We start from the raw sequence: 25,442 nt of genomic DNA, 5'->3' as shown, positions 1-25,442 counted from the left end.
CACACACACGCACACGCACACGCACACACACACACACACACACACACACACACCACTGACTGCTGCCAGCCATGGCCTTTTTGCATAGCAGGAAAATTAAACTGCTATTTGCATTCAGAATTTCTGAGGGCCAAGTTTCCGTTGACAACATGTCAGTGCTATGTGTTTGTGTGCTCTCATCTGTTCCTCTAGACATCTTGTAGACTATTGTCTATTGAAATGTGTATCATTCTCTCAGTAAGATATGAAAAAGAGCATCCATGCCAAATATCAACACTTTGAAGTCTGCTCCTGGGTTTCCAGATGTTCTGTACATGCTGCTCTCAGCCTGCGTTTAATGGCTCATCAGCCAGTAAGACAGGTTTGTCTGGGAGTTTCGCCTCCTGACTCAGGCACATGCCTCTGCCAGAAAAACATGCTAATGTGATAGTATGCTGTATGATAGTACTGGTCTTATTATGTGCTTTTAAGGGCCAGTATCAAAATGTTACTATTAAATCTAAATATTTACCCTTGCCAGGATTTAAGGGAGCATCTCACTGATTGCACATAGTTCAGTTTCCTCATCTTAGAGAATACCAGTCGCAATGTGAAAACAATTGGAAAACTGGAGGTGTGGAGTTCGAACTTAGGATGTGGGTGTTAACCAACCATGAATGGGCCTAACAAAAGCTTTGAGTTTCATTATGTGAAATGTAGGTTCCAACAACAGCTTCACTCCTACGAGGGACTAAAAGTCAGGATATTTCTGCCTCTGCTGTGTAGATTTTGACCATTATTTTTCTAACAGTCTCATGCGAGTCCCCCACCTTTATGGAAGTGCAGTATAAAATCGCTGGAGTACCCCTTTCACATTAAGAGTTCTTGGGTTTACCATTAGTGCAACTTGCACAATAGGTTTAATTGGATCTTTATTAATACTATTTAAGTACTTGTACAGTTTTATTCCTAACTTGTATATATTTTAAATATTTGTTCTTGTATTCCTTCCTATTTATTATTTCATGTATATTGTATCTATTATTCCATGTATATTCTGTATGTGTGCTGTGTGTTTGATATTTTGCTCCTGTAACACTGTAATTTCCATTTTTGGGATCAACAAAAATCTATAACCTACCATGCATGTTAGAGAGAATATTTCATCATAGCAATGGACTTGAAATGATTATAATAAACAGAGGTGCGCCGATCTGACACGCTGAATCGCACTGATATGGTATCAGCCATGATGTGACCAATCCTCATTAGTTACTTTGTCAGTGTCATAAAAGAAAAATGGTTGGATTGGTGCTTCCCTATTAATGGAATGCCAATATTCACCTAATAAACAGTACAGTATACAGGTCTGCTGTATTGAAGCTGATCCAGTTCCTTATAGCTGCACTTATTATTTTGGTGGGTCATTACATATATCTTTATGTCTTTGATGTTTTGGTCGTGAAATGTCTTCAAGGTTTTAAGGCCCTGACACATCAAGCCGACGGCCAAGAACTTGGACCGACGGCTGACGTTAGCCTTGGCAGACTGATCTCACTAAGCAGCGTATGTATGACACGCCAATTCGTATGCCATTTTTGCGTGTTATGAAGAGCATTAAAAAATGTTTGCGTGTTTATCAACAACTGTTTGGCCTCCATTGACCTACATTACATGTGAATTATCGCCGTAGCGAGTAGTATGAAAGAAGGGAGGTTGGTTGAGGTGGCGGGTGGGTAAAACACAGGACTTACGCCCAGGAGAGCCGGGATCGCGTGTGGCGTTTATCAAACGTTTTTTTTTTTTTTTTTTAATAAAGCCTTCCCCAATGTTTTTTTCCTGAACCCAACTGTTTATTGTTTTCCTAAGCGTGTGACGTTGGTCACCGTTGTGTTTTTGTCGTTTTTTAGTGTTACTAAAGCCTTGCCCAGTGTTCTTTCCCTAAACCCAACTTTTACTTTTTTTTTTTTTTTTTTTTACACGCATGTGACATTCTCGCGATAGCATGGCACGTTCTCGACGATAACACGGCACATGGCGACGCCACGTGGTGTGTATGGTTACATCCGCTGTATACAGCATAGACATACATGTGGATAGCTCAAAATGCATACAGATAACACGCCATTTGGCTTTAGGAAAGTGCCATGTATGTTTATGCAAAGTCATGATGCCATGTTGGCCTTGGTGTGTCAGGGCCTTTAAGCTCTTCAAAAGATGTGCAGACACTTTGTTATAAAGAAGAAGACTTGGTAAGAATAAAACATAATGTAGGCTGGAGAAAAGTGTGTTGGCTGATCACATGCAAGTTAATAATGTAAACACACACACACACCATCTACCAGCTGTCTCTGTCAGCACTTGACCTGCATTTATTTTTTCTAGTCAAAACAGGAGGTGTGTGTGACTGTTGTTGCCATAAAGCTGAAGATATGTTGCTTTAGAGACACAGTGGTTTTCATGTTAAATGGTCCTATTCTTTTGATCGTGTTTTGCTGCTGGGAAGCCAAGGTGCCAGCTGTCCTTTCACCCAGTCTGTGTCACCCATCTGCCAGCCCTCTTTCAGCCTCTCCCTCAGCCCACTTACACTGTGCCACCATGAACCTGCTGCCCATTCTCTCTCACACCGTCCACATGTCACTGGGGAGAATCTATTACACTATCAGCTCATTCAGAAAGCGCTGTAAAGAGGCCAGTCAGGGTGATAAAGCCCTCAGAGTGAAGAGCAGATTCTGCCCAACAGACCCTAAAGAAAATACTCCTATAGGGACTTAGTGTACCTCAATACTTAGCATTGAGTTTAGAGTGGTCTTATACTTGTTGAAAATGTTTTATCTTCTACAATGTCACTAACAAATATAGAGTTTTTGGTTATTTTTAATATCTCGAAGTATCACTAACATTTGAATGGTTGGAATTCACATTGCTCTGGTGCTCAATAGTAAGTTTACAGTGACTGTGTAATACTTTATGGTATTTTAATCTCTACTGGGATCAATATAAGACTGCTGTAGGGACTTACACTGTTACTCATACCGTATGTGTACATACTTTCAGTCATCCAGGTCATGGGATTTCTAGTGGTAGTAAGTCACACTGCCTTGATGGTTAAGGGATTTCTAATAGTATATTTTGTATATTACCACTCTAATATCCTGAACACACTTGTAAGGAGTGTGTAGAATTTGAAAAATTCCAATGTTGGTGCCACCCAGTGGTAGTATCAAAAACATGCAGAATTGAGCTACAATTATTCAAATCCATAATCTTGTCAATAATGTTAACTCACCCAAACTCTTATTGTTTTCCAAACACATTTGGGAGACAGCCTGAGAGAACAAGGTCAAAAGACACCTCATGTAGTAGTGCATTATAGTAAAAGTGTTAAGGCTTCATTAGAAGCTTTGATCTTCAGTTCAATGGTATTTGTGGGGTTACAAATGCACAGTTGATCCCCATGTCAAACTATATTTCACCCCACGTGCCTGTGAAGTGTTACATTGCAACTAGTTGTACCATTTATAAAAACATTGATTTACTTAACATCCTCTTCCAGCACAGGCCCTTAGCCAGAACCTCTGTGGGAGGCAGGCCAGTACAGCCTGATCCGGCAGGGAAGAGTTCTAGCCCGACCAGGCTCCTCTCCTTAACTTGTCTCCCTTAATTATGCTGTTATAGTTTTAGACTGCCGGGGGACTTCCTTCCTTTGACACACTGAGCTTCTCTCTCCTCTCTCTTTCCATCTGTGTGCATCCTTGTCCCAGAAATGCTTGTTACTAACTTAGCTCTGGGGAACGTATTCCCTGGAGTCCTTATGTTTTTTTTCGTCCAGCATGCTTCCTTGGCTTAGGGTGGCACCTAAATCATGGTTGCAGCTGTCCCGGTGGTCCTGCTCCGCGCCCTGCTATGCCCTGTTACACCCTGTTACGCTCTGCAGTGCCCTGCTACGTCTTGCTGCGTCCTACTACGTCCTGCTAGGCCCTGCTATGCTCTGCTGTGCCCTGCTGCGTCCTGTAACGCCCTGCAGTGCCCTGCTATGCCATGAACTACTACAACTACTATTTATGGTAAATGTTCCATTATCTTTATTGTGACTATTATTGCCACTGTTCATCACACCCCCAACAGGCACCATCAGACACCGCCTACCAAGAGCCTGGGTCTGTCTGAGGTTTCTCCCTAAAATGATTTTTTTCTCGCCACTGTCGCACTAAATGCTTACTTTTGGGAGAATTACTGAAATTGTTGGGTCTTTGTAAATTATAGAGTGTGGTCTCGACCTACTCTATCTGTAAAGTGTCCTGAGATAACTCTTTGTTATGATTTGATACTATAAATAAAATGTAATTGAATTGAATAGAGGGTTTGTACTATATTTCTCACTGCAGAGTAAAAGGGCAAAATGTGCTGAAAAACAAGGAAAATTCTAAATATTCACTTTGGGGTTGTTGTCACAACAAAGAACCCACTGTGGTACCGTCAAGGGGACTGTTAGGGTTTCTCTATAGGGCATTCTGTGCTATTTATATTAAACATGTTTGGAAAGTACCCAAGTAGCCTACATTTACTCAAGTACTTTTTAAAGTAATTGTACTTTGAGTATGTCCATTCTATTTAGTAGCCTATATTATATACTACCCAGCAGTATACAAAGTAACTCAAAGTATAGCCCCACCTTTAACGTTTAAAAATGTTGCAACTGACCCAAGCCCTTTTTCTCTATTATGACCTTATAAGCTTAATCTCTCACTATATTACTATATTATTAAAACATTCCCAAGGGACCTTGTCATGAAAAGTATGTAAGTGGCCGTTTCACAGCGCACTGGCAATATGCCTGGATGACTCTTTAGTTGAGCCACTCCACAATGAGAAAGCCCTGTCAGTTCCCAGAATAGAAATCCCATTTCGGTGCAGGACTTGAACGGGACTCTCACTGTTTGTCTGAGCGCAGACACCCGCGGTGAAGTTTGCTCAAACTAAAAGGGGGATATAGATCTTTTCACGTATGCCTTTGACACATAACACTTTTATTAGCCGGCCCCCGCCTCTGTCGTCGCCCTCCTCCGCTTGCGTTCAGTTCAATCTCACCTGTTGACGCCGCCAGCAGCTCAACACCGCTTGTCACTTTTTCCTGGGAGTGATTGAATCAAACCAGGTGAAGATTAAAGAAAGACAAAAAACTGAGGTAACGTGGCTTTCAGCGCCACAGCAAACGGTCGGTGAGCTCGAGGTAACTGAACACCAGCCTGACTTGAGTGTCTGAAAGTGAAAGCGCTTTAACAGTTTGCTGAAGTGACGTTTCGCTACAGTTTTTTTCCGCGTTTCCTCTCTGATTTCGTAAAGGCTTTGCCACTATGTTATGAATTGGAGGACCCACCACTCTCGTCGTTTAGGTTGGACCACGTTTCCCAGGTAAGAGCTGTTATTTCCTTTAAATCTTATTCTTTTTTTTTTAAGGAGAAAAAGTCAGCAGAAAATGCTTCTTACACCTCCGAACAACTTACAAAGCTCGTGCAGCTCCTGTTGTAAATAATACTTTCCACACCAGACAAAATGTTAATGAGGCTACTGTAGGCTATGATATGCCTAATAGCCCTGACAATAATGTGTTCCTGACGTGGGAAAGTTAGTAGTCCCTCTCTTGTCACATCTACTTTTTAATCCCTCTAGTCTGCACCCATAACAAAAAAGGAATTAATACAGCTTCCTGATGTTGAAAGCATTCACAAAGCAAAGCCTTCTTGCATGGATCTAATTATTTGGCTGTGATTGTAAAATAGTTCATTGATTCATACTTCATTGTTTTTTTTTCCTGCCCTTTGGCCTAAATACAATCCTGACTAGTTAACAGTTTTCATTCCTTATCTGTGAAAATACAGTAACTTTGTCTGACCTAAACTGCTGTTTCTCTGTTAAACCTTGTCCCATGACAATAACTCCAGCATACACAAATTCCCCTTTTGTTTACAATGACCCTGAGGTATCTCGCCTTTTATCCCTCCATCAGCACGCACAGGATAAACAGAGTGGGTGGGAGTGTAGGCTACTGTAGTTTCAGGGAGGGTTGTGTGGAGAGATTGCCTTGGGTTAGGAGGGTTTCGCTGTCTGGGCAGTTCTGCCTTTAGTTATTGTCCGTCTCACTCCCTCACTAATGCACACATACCTTGTTTTTTTGACTGGCTTTAGACAAATCTGTGTCTGAACCCTGCATCCTAGGCTGTCATTACTGGATCACTCTTTTCTTGCATCACAATTCCCAGAGATTTACTCACGCCAAAGGAATCTGTCAGTGCAGTTGAACCAGTACTGATGCAAGGAGTTGCACACAGTATCAGGATAGAGATTTGATAAGTGCCCTAAGAGATTTTACCACAATATAGGCTACCTTAATATCTGCATGTGTTATTTTCATCAATGAGATGTTCTAATGTGAAGGCCTAAAGCCTGCAGGTAGGTGTATACAAGTCTTAAAGCAACACTTTTCTGTGATATTCAATGCATTTCAGTAGGGCTGAAACTAATTATAGGTCTTTTTCACAGCAGATATTTTCCCTTGTCATAGTAAGAAAACCACAAGTCTTATTAATAACTTAAGCAATGGCTCTGTTATATGCAAGTCTTCCAGTAAGCATTGAGCCAGCATGCACAATAACAGGACCCTGAAACTGCTTTTCATTATTGATTAATGTAAGCTATATCAATGATTTTTGTGATTAGTTATTTTTAGTCCAACCAACAGTCCAAAACAATCAAAACTATTTTCAATGATATAAACAGAGGGCAGCAGCAAATCCTCACATTAGAGAAGATGGAATCAACAAACGTTTGGTACTTTTACTTATTTGTGTTACTTTTGATGAATTACTATTTGTAAAGTAATCGATAATATTTCAGCTGTACATTGCAGAAGTTACTTTGTGATGAAACAGTGACATTTTTTTGATGTACTTTTAGCTGGTTTCCTGCATGTCCCAGAGTGCCTTTCATGTTTGTTTTCAGAGAAATGACCTAAACTTGTTTGCATATAGCTTTCAGTGAGAATAAAAATGTTGACAGCTGAAGTGGGACAACTTAGTGCAACATGTGCTAAGGCAGCATTGCATTAGGGTCGTTTGAGGCTATAATCATAGGGATGGATATCGAATCTCAATGTTTAAAAAAAACTTTGACTGACTTTTTTTTTACTACTTTTGATTTTATTCAAGAAAAGTTCTTGGCTGCCAGTGTTTAGGCACCATTTACCATTTGAAAAAGTTGGCTTCTTTTTAAAAAATAAAAATAGTTTATATCCCACAATGCATGTTATTGTAACAAAACTTGGGTTTCATGTTGGCTCTATTTTTAACATTTCCAAACAATGTCCAGGCCGTTCTACTTGTGGTGCTGGAGCCAATATATCCTGATGTGTATACTGATGATTGAAATTGATGAAAAATCTTCATGGCACAACATTTCATGCTGACATCAGCTCGTCATCCAATTTTACACAGAAATGTAGAAAAATACACCACAACAACGGAATGAGCCCAGAAATGCAATGTCCAATCCTACCATCATTTTTCTTTTCTTTTTTTACAGCGCTGAAGTGTCTTTGTTTGTTTTCTTCTTAATAGTCAGCTTATTTTCAGTAAGTAAATTGCTTAATTCAGAATGGTTACGCGTGTGTTGTCGGTATTTATTTATTTATTTTTCTACCTGTGACACTAAGATTAACTAGCTGCATCAGTGGTTTTTGTCATATGCGTTGCCACCCAGGTGTCAGGCAGGGTTTGTCCCTTTTTCTCAGAGTGTTGGCTGGGTGACAGCCAAAACTCGCTCCTCTCACCTGCTTTTCCTGCTCACAAACTTGTACTGTGACGACAGCTTCCTGGTCCTTGGCGCCGAGCCAGCAGGAGCCACATGCAGCAGGTCCAGAGGTCGCTGCTGTGTAGCCCACAGCATTTAATTTGTCAAATGACAGCTTTTTCTTTGCCCGAATGTAAGAACAGGTTCATAAAATGACAGTTTTTTTTATCTGTTTAAGGAAGCAGAATTAGTACAACATTGAAACAGGTTGACATACACATGCACACATAAAGAGGTAGCTGTTGCAGCCATTATTTTTACTCTTTCATGCAATCTAGCAGACACCAAGTAGTGTGCTGTAACACAAAGCACAAGGCTTTCCAACCAAACCAAATTTTTCTAAAATAAGAGCGATACTTTGTGTTTTGTCTTTGGTTTGAGCCTCTGGACCAGAGCAAGGATCTTGGCAAAAAAGGGCCTTCTGTGTCTCCATTTTGACAATAAAAATAGGAAAATTACTTATGCTCTCTGGAAACATTTTGTGCACAATATACTAATGTGATGTCAGGCCTGCTATTGAACAGAGAGTTTTAAAGAATGGAGATTTGGTCTGTTTGATTGAAGCCACAGCCTGTAATTGTGGCCAATAAAAAGAAAATGTGACTTCCTAGTCGTTCACAAGGCTTAATAGCTGGTTTGGTCTTATGCCTCCTGCAGATGAGAGGCTACCACTTACAGTAACTCAAGAAGCAGTTTATCATCTGGATTGTAGATGCCTCTCTGGTCTGTGATATGTCACTGTGTTAAAGGCATTGCAGCACTTGTACAGTACAATGCAGTGAATGTATGTTGTGCATGACTGATTTCACAATTTACTAATCCTCTAAACATAACATTGACAGACAGGTTAAGTAGAGTTGTAGACTTTTACTTTTCAGTCTTTTTTAAGATCTGCAACCAGGAGAGGATCTGCTTTTGGCCAGTGCAAGATTTATTCAATTCCAATACTTTGACAAAGCTTAAACGTGGGATCATACATTTAGACTGTGATACCACTAACCTGCACACTGTTGACCACTTGTACTCACTTTATTTGCAAAGTTTCTGTCCTCTGACCTTCGTCAGGTAAAATCCATATAGATGTTGTTTGCCTGTATCACTTTTACAAGACGAAATATCGTAAATAAAGTAGGGATGCTCTGATACTGATATCGGGCCGATACGGACTCAAATAGCTGGAGCGGGTATCAGTGACAATGGGGCAGATCTTTTCAATTCTATGTTTATATATTATATACTGGAATTCTAATTCCTGTTTTGACCAATTTGTTGCTACATTTAAAAGGTTGACACTTGAATTGTTATTCCAGTTAGTTGGAAGATTTATTACCAAGTTGCTGATGCACAAATTATTATTGTAATGATTAATACCAATTTAGTACATTTATATCTATGTATTTATACATTTTGCTTTACAAAGTTAGGAAAACAATGTTTTTTATTCAAGCCTGATGTTACACATGAAAGAATGATCCCGGTCACCTCCACACAGCTTAATAGTTAAACACTGGTATCGAATCGGTACTCTGCATCGGCCAATACCCAAAGATAAGGTATCGGTATCAGGACTGAAAAAGTCGGATTGGTGCATCCCTAAGATAAAGCGAGTACGGTGTGCAGGATTTAATGGAAAACAATATGTGGCGTTTGAGTTTGTGGTGAAATCAATCTTTCTCATATTGTGCCAAATTGAAAATGTTGCTTCTGCCCCCAGAGCTCACCTCTCTACTGTTCACACTGCATAATATTATATTCTACAAATGTCTACAAAAATTCCCAGTAATATGCAATAATTTATAAGTTTAGTCATTTGATTTAAGTGAACTGAGAGCGGCTTGACCCCCCCTCTTTACAGGGCAGTTTTGCTCACATGCTCCATGTGTGACATGTTTTCCCTATACTGCCCTGGCATTGAACGCATAGTGACGGACTGTAATCGGCCTTCACACCCACACCTAGCATGCCACGGTCAGAGCTCTTTTGTCCTGTGTGTTGCTGGTGGAATATAGCTGTTGTTGTCAGTGTTGACTTTATGGTTTTGTGTACACAATGCTTAGCCCCACTTTTCCTTTCAGCCACTCATCAACGAGGATTCCTGACAGGGTCAGGGTCATTTCAGAGTGCAACTGTGTGTTATTTTCCTCATTTGGGAGCTACAGTATCAGATTAGCCATACTTTATATATGCTTAGGACTAGTTCTTAGTGCTAACGTACTAACTTGTTGCAAAGACGGACACTACAAAACATATTCACATAGAGATGTTCCAATACCATTTTTTTCGTTCCTGATCCTAATTCCGCTACCTAAACTTACAACCCTACAATATATTGCTTTCCTGCTGAAGAAAAGGTTTTAAGATTCTCTCTTTAGAACAAGATATTTTCATATTGGACATATTTTTACCCTTATGCCATGTTTTTATGACATGCCAACTGACCTCACTGGCATATGTCACATCGAAAATTTGGGAGAACAAATGCCATCATCTTGTTTTTGATTGTGTCATACTTTAATTTATGTACTTCCAGAGTTAATATGTTTAGTTGAGATGGTTATTGAAAAGTCTAATGCCCCTCATGTAATAAACAACATGGCAGATAATGAAATGTTCTGGATCAAATCCATCAGTGTGTCTGTATGTGACCACTGTCTCTGTAGAAAGTGGGATATCTATCTTTGCTAACAGAAGCACTCAGCTGTGTTGTTGAACATTCATAACTCTCTCATGCTGGTGTGTGTGTGTGTGTGTGTGTGTGTGTGTGTGCGTGTGTGTGCGTGTGTGTGCGTGTGTGTGCGTGTGTGTGTGTGTGTTTGTGTTTGTTATGGTGAGTCAGCTGTTGCCAGTTATTGCTGCTCTATGGTTGATAATTAGCATTGCAGACTGATACATAAGACAAGAGTCCTGAACTCTTCTAGGTTTCAGTTTGAGAGTTGAGGGTTATGTCTTGTGCTACATCTGGGAAGTCATTACATAACTCATACACAGAAACACACTCAGTCTCACAAACACACACACTGTTCACTCCCTCTCTGCTATCTTTTTCTCCAGAGGCGCTCTCCTACCAGCAATCAAGTCGCAAATATTTTGAGCACAAATCTGTGTTCTGTTCTTTGATCTAACTCTCAGGCTTATTTTTTTTATCCATAACTAGGGCCATTCCTACTCTCTTCTACTGTCTCAGTGTCTTGTTTAGTCACAGCATTGTGTTTGTTTAGTCTTTTGTTTGTTGCATTTGACAAACCACTGTGTTAACATGAAACACGAAAGCATGGACTTTACTCCTGAATATCTCTCTCTCTCTCTCTCTCTCTCTCTCTCTCTCTCTCTCTTTTGGCGTGTATCTGAGTGGACTTTAGCTGGTGGTCTGATAGTGAATGCTTGCACTGATGTTTGTTTGGATAATAATGCTACTCGGTGTGAAGCTCTCTCTGCCCTTGTTTTCTTTTACTGGACAGCGGAAGGTTGGAGACCACAGTGGAAATCAGGGCTGCACAATATATCGTTTTTTTTTTTGTTTTTTTTATCGTCATCATGACTGGCGCAATAAACACATCACGAGAGGCTGCGACATATCGCGGAAGACACTCCGAGATTTTTTTGTGTTAGTTGAAAAAAAAAAAAAATCAATTCAATGTTCAATTTCTTAAAATAAAAGAATGTTGGAAATTATTTATTTTCATTTGCTTTCAATTCAACAAGCACTTTATTGTATTTTAGCAGAATACTGAAAGCAGCAGAAATGCAGAACTGAGTCAACTTTAATATCTGTTTATTTATGGAAAGTAATATTGTTATCGCGATATTCAACAATGTTATCTCATATCGCATATTTTCCTCATATCGTGCTGCCCTAGTAGAAATGAATAGTAGCGGGACAAATGATCAGTACAGTAATATATAGCAGTATGTTCCACTGATAGTACAGACATTGACCTGTGAACTCTTCTGCTTTCTGCCAGTTCAACATTTGACACATGAACATGTTGCTGTGTGTGTCTGTAAACTTTGTTTTAACATTCATCAGTGAAACTTGAAGAACTTAGTTATGCAGTAAATAATAAGCATTAGCTAAGTATTGCTTTTTGTGCAGTTTCTTTTTTTTTTTTAACTTTTTGTGATTGTGTTTTCTCTTACAGTGACACTGATATATGATGTATCATTGATGACTGTCTTGCAATAAATAGTACAATTATTGTGGAATCATTTGTATTATGATGCTATTGTTACCATGGGCCCTTTACATCTACGTAAGAACAACATGATTACAAGACAAACAGGACAACCTGCCAGCAAATATGAAATTACCCCTATGTAAAGAAAAAATACTTCTTTAAAGTGCTCATATTATGCTCATTTTCAGGTTCATAATTGTATTTAGAGGTCGTACCAGAATAGGTTTACGTGGTTTAATTTTCAGAAAACACCATATATTTGTTGTACTGCACATTGCTGCAGCTCCTCTTTTCACCCTGTGTGTTGAGCTCTCTGTTTTAGCTACCGAGTGAGACATCTCACTTCTGTACCATCTTTGTTGGAAGTCGCACATGCGCAGTATGTACTGCTAGCTTGTCAGTTGCATTGTCAGGAGTATGAGGGAGTGCCATGCTAGCAGCTAGGCGAGCATTATAACGTGTGTTACAAAGTGATGCACGTTTGTCACGGAAGTAAAGACTGGACTACAATACAGCTGTTTGGAGCAGTTTTCTCTGGAAGATGGTAAGTCCCTTTGGGGTGGACGTTGGGCTTTTTCACTTTGTAAACCTGTGCACAAAGATATATAATATTTATATAACACAATAAAGGAAATAACACAATAAAGGAAAGGGAAAAAGCCAAAAAGCACAATATGAGTACTTTAAAATACTGTTATTGAATGGCTGCATGTCTTTTAAAATCATATTTATATTTTTTTCTCTTACTGGAAAGCATTTGCTGAGCTCTGAAATTGGACTGTAAACTACAGTAGTCCATGTCTAACCTGCTACAGAAAATGCAGCTCTACATTTTTATTCAGTTTAAACTGAACTGCTCCTTTATACTGTAGTCTGGGTATTTTTTTGTGGAAAACTGTAAAACCAGAAATGATGGCAAGTGTTAACAATTCTACATGTTGGCCACATCAGGCATGTCTCTTTATATTGTGTTTTAGTGTTTTTCCCATTAAGATATATATTTTTTATTTTCCATGGAAGAAACCACTATTGTTTGCTTCCATGTGATGAGACCATGTGTATCAGTATCATTTACTCTTACTGCATACACCATGGAAAAAAGTCATGGATCATTAATTAGTTTTTTACCCCCCTTTATTTTATTTTATATATTTATTTATTTATCTTAGGTGATCGCCATGTCAGTCCTGAAAGTGAAAGTGCAATTTCAGTTTTAATATTTCCGTAAACACTTTGTCTTGGTTTGTTTCATCAGTCATAGAGTGGACATAATCTTTATAATAGCCTCATTAGGAACGGAAAACATCAGATAAACTGTTTATTCTTATTGTCCCACCAGACAGGCTATTATGTCTTTATGAAGGAAGATATTTCACAATCGTCTCGTGCTAATTCAAGTACAGATTTTTCTTTTCTTCACCTGGACCTAGGTTTATGGATATATAAGTGATCAACCAGTAAACATGATTCTTCACCAGTGATTACAGACTGGTGGAGTTGGAATTACACCCATAGAAATATCCTCATGAGTAATATTTATAGTTTTCCTCTGTGAACATTATTGTAAACTATATCCATGGACACCTCTGTAAAGCGGCATGTTGCACATTGGTGCATCACTAGAAACAAGACGCTGAACTTTGACAATTTACACTCCACTTCCTGCCGTTCTCTTTCCCCTGTCTGTCTGTCTGTCTGTCTGTCTGTCTGTCCTTCCTCCCTCTCTCCCTTCCCCTCTCCAGTCTCTCACTTCATGTCAGTGTGCCAGTCGTTGTTTGGAAGCCCTCACTCATATCTCAGCTGTATATTTATCTCTGTGCTTCCACTCCGCCTGCAGCCTAATAAGGTCTGGATATAAGGAGAGAGGGAGGGCACACAGGGCAAGGGAAGATGGTGGGAAAAGGTTGGACAATAGGAATCAAAAGTATTTTCCCACAAATTGGTTGTGCATGGTCTGTGCGTGTTTTTGTGTAAAGAGAGACCACACAGTAGAGGACTAAAGGGCAAAATATAATAAAGTGACCTGGATAATAAAGGTCTTTAGGTTGACATATTCCCAAATGTTGGGAAGCACTTTGATGTAGAACAGTGTAAACACTATACAATGATATTTGTTTTGGTAAATGCACATGAATGTGACAGACAACAAATAAAACTACAACATAAGAGTACTTCAAAGTCTTTTTTTTTTTTTCTTCCCCAATCTCTTTATTGTTTTTTCCAAGTTAGTGACATTCGCATAAACAAAGTATTGTACAGATAGGTGATAACAAAAGGAGCTTTAAACCCATATACTGGACCTTCCACACACCTGTCTTCAGGACCCTATAGTCCACCCACAAAAAACAAACAAAAACCCAGCACTCATACTCGCACACACACACACACACACACAATACAAGAAGGGAGGGAGGGGATTAGCTCAGGGCTCATTTAAGACTGGTCAGTTTCTGTCAGTTTCTTGTGTTTCATGTGTTGACATGGGCTAAAAAGGGATGCCAGATTTTGCGGAAAGTCTTAAGGAAGCCTTTTAAAGAATACCTGATCTTTTCAAGCCTTACATATTGCAGCACCTCAACAATCCATTTGTTATGTGTGGGAGGAGTGGAGTGAGTCCATTTAAGAAGAATGAGCCTCCTAGCGAGGAGTGTGGTAAATGCAATCACCTGCTTTGCGGTTTTGGATGTGATGAGTGTGGGAGAGATTCCAAAGAGGGCAGAGAGGGGGTCGAGGTGTACAGATTTGTCTAGGACTGTGCTAATTGTACCAAATACTGCGGACCAGAAAGCTGATAACTTGGGACAGAGCAGAAACATGTGCATGTAGTTGGCAGGCGATTGATTACACCTGTTGCACTTATCAGTTCTATCGGGGTATATTCTAGCTAATCTTGCGTTTGTAAGGTGGGCCCTGTGTAGAATCTTGCATTGTACAAGACTGTGTCTTGCACATATCGAAGAGGAGTGTACACGGTCTAATTTCTGTTGCTATTGCTCATCTGCTAAAGTGACACCGAGATCCTGGCTCCAAGTAGTCCTTAGGGCGTCCAAACAGTTTGACTTTATTTTTGAAATGAGATACGAGGCCCCGTTGACCTGAGTTTTGTGATAGGAATTTATCAATCATAGAACCTGGAGGTTGGTTAGGAAAGTTAGGCGATTGAGATCGTAAGTGTTGAATTTGAAAGTAGCGGAATAGATGGCCTTTTGCAAGGTTAAACTTTGCTGATAAATCCCAGAAAGAATAGAAAATGCCATCAGCATAGAGGTCGTTGATAGTTAGCAGGCCCTTGTTTGACCAGATCTGAAAAGCTGGGTCTGAGCAAGAAGGAAGAAATTAATGATTATGAAGGACTGGAGCCAAACCTGAAGAAGTATTTAGGCCAAACTGTCTCCTAAACTGATTCCAGACTTTAAGTGTATTTCTCACTATCGGATTCAAAGAAAATTGCTTAATTGGAAGTGGCAATTGGGAGCAGACCACTGACCAAAGCAAGAGATGCGAGGAGGAAGTTTCTATATAGGCCCACTGAGGCTGATTGCTCTGTACTTTATTTGTGTTCCAGAATGGAAGTAGACCACTAGTAGACTAGACTACTTCACTAGCAGAGAGTCGTTGAAACACAACCGCACACTATCGCCCACATCCTGAACTCTCCCCTCTCTTTCACTATTGCTTCCTCTTCACTGTGAGGTGTTTCCTCCATCAGAGACAATTTTCTGGAAGCCGGGGGGGGGGGGGGGTTTCTGTATTTAAAAGTGCTTATGCAGCACCACTCAGCTGTGAAATCCCCTCTGTGAACTGTCACCTGATCCCTGACACGCCTTCAACTGTGCAGCAGATTAGATTTCCACAATATTTAACAAAGTGAGTAGCTCTCATTACCTGCCTCCCCTGTATCTGCCTTTAGAAATGCCCCAACATAACATGGAGAGCCCCAGGAGCCCATGGCAGCAGGGGCTGCGGCCGCCGTGGATCACCAGATTGACTGGAGGCCAGAGCCCCACCTCCTCGGGGGCGGAGTCGGATACAGAGAGCAGCAGCACGGAGAGTGAGAGGGTAAGATGAAGCTGTTGATAATGGTGATGCAGTAATCTTTCATGGGGCTCTTTCATGCCAAACAACATGGTGGTGACCCATGAAATCCTCCTCTGTAGCTCCGGCATGGGAAAAAAGAAGCATCTCGATCCATGCAGTTAAACCAATCATCATTGTCTACTTTTTTTTACCCCTTTCTGTCAGTCCTGCATTAAAATGCTGGAGATGGGCTCACTGAGGGTTGTGTCGTCACCTTCCATGCTCCGACAGCGAATCACAGAGATCGACCAACAGAAGGAGGAACTGAAGATTGAAGTGAGTGTGTTGGGCGATTGTGGCCCATTCATAGACGGGCACAAAAACATCTAATTGTCTCATCATCACATGTATGGAAAACAACTGATTTATTTTAAATTCAAAAGGTTAATCGATGGAAAGTTGATTGAGAGATTGAGAAGAAATAATTGGCAAATATTTTCAAAATTGATTAAATAGTAGTAGAGTCATTTTTCAAACCAAAAAAAACATTTGCAGGTTCCAACTTGTCAAATGCAAGTTGTTAGCATACATAATAGTTCATCAAATACAGTATCTGTGTGATTTGGACAGTTGGTTGGGCAAAACAAGTTGTGTAAAGATCTCATCTTGGGCTCTGAGAAAGTGAGATGTCTTTTTTCAGTTTTTTTTTTTTAAATTTTATAGATTCAAGGATTAATTGAGAAAATAATCAGGTGAATCAATATGAAATACTGCAATAGTAAATTGCAGTCTTAGAATGAATTAAAGAATACGGTTAAAAAAAGGGTTCTTTTAACTCACTATGACTGCATGGCTGCAACAAATTAACAACCCAGACAGAGAGTTTGATTGTGTCTCTGCTGAAGTCTGCACATTTGTATCTCCAAGCCGTCTCCAAACATCGACACCGTCACGGTAAAGGAATGCTTATCTGTGACTGGGTCGAGCTCTGGTCAATATGATTCAGCTCCTGTTCTTTCAGCTGCAGCTGGAGATCGCCCTGCTGCAGGGAGAGCTGCAGACGGAGAAGAGCCAGCTGCACAGACACACACAGAAGCTGCAGGCTCTACAGCAGGAGGCCAGACAGAAGAAGAAGCACAGACACACCGACAGACAAAAGGTATCATGTTATACAATTAATATCATTGTTTTTTTTTATTGGTCACAGACATATGTTGCATTTGTGATTATGTCTTTCTGTCATGATTCATGATCAACAGACTAATAGTGTTGATTGTAACATTTAGAAAGACTTGGAAAAAAAAGTTGGCTTAAGGAGTTTTTACAGGTAGAAACGTGTGGGCTCCGTAATGCTCCACTAACATCACACAAGTTCATGTCAAAGATAAGCTGATTCCCATGCAATGATTGTTGGAGTAGAGCTGGTTTAAAGTTCGATGTCAGAACAAACTCTGTAAACATGGTTGAGAAATGTACTTGTTATTGTGTTATTTTCTTCTCTTTTAAAAAGTTAGGTGATGACTGTGCTCTTTCTTCACTTTTTGTAACTGTAGGAGCGAGAGAGTCTGGAGGAGGAAAGACGCAGGGTGGAGGAACTGAAGGGGAGGTGTGAGGCGAAGGAGAAGCTGATCCCCAGTCAGCCAGAGAGCCAGAGAGAACAGCTAACACTGCAGCTGCAGCAGGCGAGTGGCTGAGCGGCACACAGCCTCTTCATGAATGAAGCAACGGAAAACACATTTTCCGATAACTTGATGATGTTTTAAACACATCCAAAAGTTTAGCTCTTTCTTTTTCAGTTTAACAAAACATCCACAAAACTTGCACCCTGTCATGTTAATGTAAATGCAGTTTAACATGTTAGCAAGATTATACGTCCTAATAATCTTAATATCACCAAGTAACATTCCTATATCACTTTCAACCCGGCACAAGTCTGAACTGAATCAATGTAAAGGCTGCAGCAGCACATGGTAGAGAGAGAGAGAGAAATGCATGTCTTGCTGTACAGCAACAGCTTAATTTCTTTTGCGCAGATAAAATTTAATTCAATTTAACTATGAAACCGTGTGGAATTAAGTTGTTGAGGAGATTCTTCTCACATCAGATGAGTCTATTGTCGGCCGCGGTGCCCCGTACTCCATTTTCCATTGCAGATTTAGTACCGCCTCAGGCGAGCATGGCTGGTCGTCATAGCGCTGCTGCAAAAAGAGAAAACTGCCGTGACCTAACGCGAAACACACACAGGACGTCGAAGGTTTGTTGTTTTTGACTCTCGGCATGTGGCTGTAGCCACAGCCAGAAGACACATTTTGTTTCAAAAGAAACACCACCGCTGGCTAAACTGTTTAAAAATGGCGGGTTTGTTCAGGACACCCCCCCCCCCCCCTCCCTCCGTCTGTCGCTATCAATGATGACGCAGTGATTAGTGACGATTCTCTCCGGTCAATCAGCAGGTTTTCACGTCACCTTTTGGTATCGCCTCAGCTCGCTTGGAACCTCGACGGAGGATATACTAAAAAAAAGTACCTGTTAGCTAGTACCAGGTACTTTTTTTCATAATGGAAAAACAAAAAAGGCGAGTAGAGTCGAGGCGAGTCGAGCAGGTACCATGTAATGGAAAAACGCCATATAAAAACAATTTTCCCCCTCGCAGTGCGACCAGACCAAAAAAATGTTTAAAACTCTGTACAGCAACAGTAATAATCTGCCAAAAATTGTACTGCTCTTTCTATAATGTCTAAATAAAATCATTAGGAACATAGACATAAAAGACAACCATGTCTGAATGGCAAAAGCCATCACTTAGGTAGAGGAATTACATGTCTGACATATCATCATTACCTGTACAAAAATGGAAACTAATTATTAAACAATATAATATATAACACAAACCTAGACTGACAACACTGCTGATCAGTACAGCTGTACCCTATGTCTGTTTCCTAGAACTTGTGGTAACCAAACTAAAAAGGTGATGTTAATTCAGTTACCAGTCAAAACCAGCACAAAACTGGCCTGTGTCAATTTACTGCTTTTGACAGGGTTTAGGTTGTGATTCTTATATTGAAGATCTATCTATCTATCTATCTATCTATCTATCTATCTATCTATCTATCTATCTATCTATCTATCTGTCTATCTATCTATCAGTATCTAATCTTGTTGAACGTGTTTATTGAAAAAGAAATGAAATAAATGATGTTGTTGGCAGCAATCCAAAAGAAATATAAAACTGATACTTGGTGCGCTGTTTTGGCTCACGACAATCTGTGTCTCAGATGCAGGGTGTGTTAGCATCGGTGCTGACTCCTATATCAATGTTGTTTTTGGATTGCACAAAGTGTCATTGTTCAGTACCTGTTCAACCTGATGTGTCAATGTTTCAGACACACACACACACACACACACACACACAGTACACAGGATGTGTAGTTTTCTTTGTGAATGTGACGGAGCAAGATGGGAGACCTTGTTTTAAAAGCAGCGTTTAATGACTTTTAATTTTTAGTTTTAGTTTAATGACGGTTTAGTGTAGTCCTGCAGCAGGTTGTTACTTTATGTTGTGAAATGGCAGATTTATTAGGAAAGACATTTTAGAAACTGGTTTGACACAAATTGCGACACAGAGAAAACCTCACGCATGCACACAAACAGGACTTATGTACACACTGCACAAGAAGAGGGCAGGTATTTCGGTTTTTACTTTCACCCGCACTTGCACTTTTATATACTGAACATGTCTTGATAGCCTGGTTGACACCAGACCCTTCTCAGTTGTAACTGAGAGTGGGTCTGGGGAAGCTTCATTCACAGCTCATTTCCAAAGGGGCGTCACCAACGGACGCCGCTCAAATGCCTCTGGGCGCGATTGGATAGTCCTTCAACCAATCAGACCAACGATCGAGCGACAGCGGCATCAACGGGTTGCTGCGCTTTGGAGGCCATCATGTTGAATGTAAACAAAAAGCTGCTCGCCGGCACTGCACTATCGTCATCGTGTAAAGCCCGCAACGGTTGTGATTGGTGCCTTGATTTGGAAAAATTGGAAATGGGCTTGAATGGGCTCTTGGCCAGACTGACTTGCAGAGCAAATCTCAAATTTGCCGGAAGTTTGTCAGGGTTTTCCCAGGCTAATGTTTTGACTCTGTTCAATTTTCATTCATTTTGGCATTGAAGCATTGACAAAAGTGAATATACTGACAAAGTATCAAGAAATACAAATCAACTACAAGTTGTTTTCTGAATAATCAAAATTGTGATGTTACATTTGATGTCCTCTGTCTCTGTACTGATATGTATATTGCTGCACACAAACTCATCTGGTAAAGTAAAACAAAATCTGGAGATTTCCTTTAAATTATTAGCTATCTTAATATGAATATAATATTATCATTTTTGGAAGGCATTAACTTTGTTGTTACAATATTGGTAGATGAAGGAACCAGCTCCTCAAATGGAGGTGTAGAATATTGGAATAAGTGTTATTTTCATACTAAATTGCCTACCATTGAAAGAACTTTATTGTTTATAAAATGATTTTCGTAGCTGTAACTGAAGTCTCTCTTTGAGAAAACAATATATTCACAGATTAGTTTGGAAACAGGTTAAATAACAAAGAACTAGTAACAAGTGTTGCTCATTCAAATCTGAGCACAGTTTATTACAGTTCATTTTAATTTGTTATCCAGCATTTAAAAAATGAAAACAAAGGCTGTTACAAACTGGTTATATTAATTGCTTATATAATTGACTAATTGCTCTGTCTTGAATGCAGGAGAAAGAAATGATGGAAGCAGCAGTTCGGGCCTTTGAGGACTGGGAGTTTCGGGTTCTGGAGCGAGAGAGCGGCATTGACGAGGAGGACGAGAGCGCAGCGGAAGAAGAGAAGGAGGGAGAGAGTGCAGGACACATGGAGAAGGAAATTTCGCATCAGCAGCATGGGATCAACATTGCGCAGGTAAACAACCGGAGGAACAGGAGGAATTCTTCCCAGAATTTCACAGCTGCTCCTGACGTGTTATACGGGTTCGCAGCTTATCTGCGTGTCATGTGCTTCATGTCACTGTTTACCCCCACCGGCTGACATGGGATTAACCTTCACACAGACTTGTGACGTCAGGCTTGTGCATGGAGCAGGTGGACAAAATAACAGTACACCCCACAATCTCGTAGTCCCTTCAAGCTCTACATACATACAGTTTGTAACTTGTTTAAAAGTTATGTGGTGCGTTTGTTTTGAGTTATTGTATATATATTGTAAATTGTTCCTGTTATTTTACCGACCCCCTGGACACACATGTACGGTAGAGAATTATGGCCACGTGTGAAAAAATTTATTTGAGTTCTGAGTTTAAAGTCAGAATTCAGAGAAAAAAGTCAGAATTCTGACTTTAAAAAAAATAATAATATTAGACTAAAAAAAAAGGTCAGAATTCTGACTTTATTCTCAGAATTCTGACTTTATTCTCAGAATCCTGACTTTAAACTCAGAACTCAAATACATTTTTTCACATGTGGCCCCAATCCTCTTCTGTACACATGCAATGCTATAAACTATTTTATTCTGTTTGAATTGTAGTGTGAATGTTTACCTCATCTAAAACTCACTTGTGTTCATGTGTTGTGTGAAAGTTTTCTGTTTTTTGAGAAACAACTAATAATATTGTAGCATCAATAATCCACAGCCACCCATCTCCTCCCATCTGTTATTTGTGACCTAAAGTATATTCACAACTGTGAAAAGTAAGACCATTAGAGCACATGTCTGAAATGGGTTTTTTCTTTTTCCTTTGTGACTTAAGAAAAAAAAGTACCTTTTCTTGCTAAAAGGTTTTGCACCATCCCCGAGTTGTGAGGTTAATCTTCTTCTTTTCAGAGTTAAAATAAGCCAAGAGCAGACCAAAGAGTGAACTTTAGAGCCACAAATCTGAGCTCTTCCTACAATAATCACAGAGTTGTTGGCATTGATCAACAAAGCTATAAATCTAGCTTAGATTCTATTTTCGCACTGTAAAAAACAGTGAAAATCATCATTATTGGCTTATTTGCCCTGAAAGACTCACTTCCACATAAGAGGGCTTTTTTGGAATTACAACACACACACACACACACACACACACACACACACACACACACACACACACACACACACACACACACACACACACACAGTCCATTGTTGTAATTGCAGGTTAAGACTTGCCCTCCTTCCTCTCCCCCACCACCGTTAAATTGTGACACGAGGATAAACTCTTTACCTCACTCTCACCGGCATCACCCTGACACTGTTACATGACTCTGTACAGCAAGCTTAATTACATCAGAGGCCACCATGAGAGAGAAATCAAAAGAGCAAGACAGAAGGAAAACAGAGCAGCAACGACAGTGGAGACGATGGAAAGATAAAACTCATGAGGGGATTTGGAAGATTTTGGAGCAAGGCTACATTGTCATGGCTAAAATCATAATCAGGATCAGTTTTGTTCAACATTGAGATCATGATTATTTATTTATGTTAAGAATGCAATATATGTACCGCACTTGATTATTTACAGCATCATTTCAAATGTTAAAAATGAAAAGACATATTCTTGACATAAAATTGTGCCTTTCAAAATACAAATAACATACAAAACAATTAAAGATGATAACAACAGAAATTCTATCGTATAATGTAACCAAATAAAAAGGATGTATCCAAGGCATTCACCTTAAGCTTAAAGCCTGTTTTTGGTGAATGCAGCATTCATGAATAAGGTCTGTGATTAGCCAGACAGTTTTGAATAGAGCGGGCTTGATTGGACACACCAGAACAGGCACTCTAAATGCAGAGAGACAATATAGTACCCAATTATTCTGATTTACTGTGGAAGCCAAGATAATGATTGTCATTGTTAAACAATTCATTGTGCAGCTTTGTGATGGAAAGAGTCAAGAAATAGAACAAACTGAAAGACAGTAAAACTCGTCAGAGTCACATGGTAATTTGAAGAGGCCTGGAACATGTTGGCACTTGTGTGATAAATCCTAAATGTATAACTGTAGTGAGGCGCCAACTGTTTGAGACTTTGGTACCTGGGTGTGTACTTTGTTTAGATAGTGATTTATTGAACATGTTATTTTAAAATATCTAATTAAGTGACTAAGATTTAGAAACATGTGTAGAGACTTTCACATGCTTGTCCCAACAGTCTCTGTGTTGTCGGCTTGTATTTACAAAGCCGCCACAGTCAGGTGCTTCTGATTTTGAAATGTTGAGGAAGTGAGATGATGCACAAGTTTGTTTTGTGGAATATTTCTTTGACGGCATTATCAATCTTTTGCAGTATAAAAAGGACTCAGGTCTGCAGCCATGGTAACGGCTTGGTAGGGCTGTACGTAAACACGGTGGTGCTTTGAGCTGAATGCTAACATCGGCATACACGTATAGTGTTCACTATGCTTCCCATCTTAACTTGCAGTGTTGGCATGCTAACATTTGCTAATTAGCACAAAAAACAAAGTACATTGCTGGAGCTGCTCCCCCCGCGACCCGATACCGGATAAGCGGACGAAGATGGATGGATGGACATCTGAGGAAGTACATTTATGGCTGATAGGAATGTTATTAGTTTTGCAGGTATTTGGTCATAAATCATAAAAAGTATTGGACAAATGAAAAACTTTGACCTGATGATGGCGCAAGATGAAAAGTCAGAAGATTACCAAAAGTTTTTACGATTCATCCTAGGATGGACATGAATGTTTGTACCGAATTCGATGGCAATTCATCCAATAGTTGTCAAGACATTTCACTCAAAATCACATACAGTATGTGAACGTCATGGTGATGCTACAATGACAGTCAGGGTCCCGAAAGCCAGAGGGATTCATCTTCTGGGGACTATGAATGTTTGTATAAAATGTAATGGCATGGGTTATGAATGCCAAAAAAAGCTTTATTGGCAAACTTTCTATGGTCATTCTTTCGTGTGATGAGTCCAAAAGTCAGTCAAAATCTCTTGAATCATGTAGCTGAATTATTTCTGAAGCCTCCACTATTTCCAGGTGTTTCTGATAGCAAATGAGAGCATCTGTAAAATCTTTTAACATGTGATCATTGTTTACATTACGAAATGGGAAGTTCCCAAAAGGGAGTTTTTCCATTCACGTGTCAGATTCCACAAAAACATATACAGATTAGATTGTGAAAATAATATTGAATTGTTCCTTAATTAGCTGGAGTATGTAAGAGGGGGAGTGAGAGAAGAAGAGGGGGATTGTGTGAGAGGGATGGTAGTTGACTCAGCTGCAGTGTGACCAAATGACAGCTCATCTCTATACTGTCTGTCTGTCTGTCTTTCACTGTGTTACATTTGCTGTCCTAAGGTGCTGATTTAATATCAGTCCATCATTTCTTTTGAGTCACACTCAGCCCCACTGTCACCTGTTCTTCTCGTGCCTCTCATTAACTTGCAAAATGGATGTTTGATTTGCATTGTCTCGGGCTGAGCAGATCAGCTCGGCTCGGAGCCCCACATTTGCTCACACTTGATCAACACGATCACACCACAACATAATGAAAAGATTTAGTCAACTCGGGCCAGCCAGATGAATCAGATACAGCACATGCCATTTCTTTTGAAGAGAAGAAAGCATATGTCCGTCCACTCTGAAGGGAATTATGTTGTGAATTTTCAGGATCGAGTCCAGCAGTTGGAGAGACAGCTGAGGGAGATGGAGAGGGAGAAGGAGAGGGAGCTGAACGCCTTGAGGAAAGAGAGGAGAGACCTGGTCCTCACAAGTCAAACTGTAAGAGGAATTTATGATATTGTGGACTATTGCTGTAACTACTGCTGCTTAATAACGAAGAGCAATATTTAATGCTGGTGGTTCATTCGTCTGTCTTTGATATTTCATTGGAAACGGCATTTTAATTTTGATAAAAGAAGGGAACCAGTACATATTATCGACAATGGTGACTGTGTAAGACTCCTTGTCTCCCTAGTTTGCCCGTTGTTTATTTAAGTGTCCGATTTCTAAGTATAAAATAATTAGATTTTCAAATGCAGAATCACTCTCTATTTGCTCTATAGTACACTATATTTCATTTCTGCAATTTTATTTGAATGTCTAAAATCTGAGTTTGAAATGTCCACCATATAGTGTCATAAGTGAATGGGCTTGAGGTAGGTTTAGTGTAGTAACCCTAAAGTAAACTAGTTCTGTGTTATATAGAAGTATTGAATGTGTGAAAGAGGGAGTGACAGAGCTAAACATTTCTAAAGGTGTAAATCATCTTATTGGTTGAGTTAGGTAACATTTAAGAACCCCTTTTTAAGAGTGCAGGTTTTCTTTTACCTGTGACCAAGTTATTCTGGTGCAGTTTGGTCACATGGTCGGCTAATTAGCTTTCCTATAACCAGCTGTGTTAAAGCTGCAAAT

The 25,442-nt window shown here is 39.8% G+C and overlaps 1 protein-coding gene across 2 annotated transcripts in view; it reads left to right on the top strand.

Annotated features, from left to right (window-relative positions):
• Positions 1–4,880: 4,880 nt before the first annotated feature.
• Positions 4,881–25,442, top strand: part of phldb3 (pleckstrin homology-like domain, family B, member 3) — a 28,671-nt gene continuing 8,109 nt past the window's right edge. The window contains exons 1-7 of one of the 2 annotated variants that reach the window (XM_031313958.2): positions 4,881–5,394; positions 15,913–16,061; positions 16,245–16,355; positions 17,041–17,178; positions 17,573–17,701; positions 20,794–20,976; positions 24,699–24,809. In XM_031313958.2, the coding sequence (XP_031169818.1) occupies positions 15,915–16,061; positions 16,245–16,355; positions 17,041–17,178; positions 17,573–17,701; positions 20,794–20,976; positions 24,699–24,809 (819 nt within the window). In that variant the 5' untranslated portion in view covers positions 4,881–5,394; positions 15,913–15,914. Of the gene's footprint in view, positions 5,395–15,912; positions 16,062–16,244; positions 16,356–17,040; positions 17,179–17,572; positions 17,702–20,793; positions 20,977–24,698; positions 24,810–25,442 lie in introns of those variants that run through there. The other variant, XM_031313969.2, reaches the window with a different exon arrangement.

The sequence above is a fragment of the Sander lucioperca genome, chromosome 10, assembly GCF_008315115.2.
Source record: "Sander lucioperca isolate FBNREF2018 chromosome 10, SLUC_FBN_1.2, whole genome shotgun sequence".
NCBI classification, from domain to species: domain Eukaryota; kingdom Metazoa; phylum Chordata; class Actinopteri; order Perciformes; family Percidae; genus Sander; species Sander lucioperca.
This window is presented reverse-complemented; position numbering and strand designations above follow the sequence as displayed.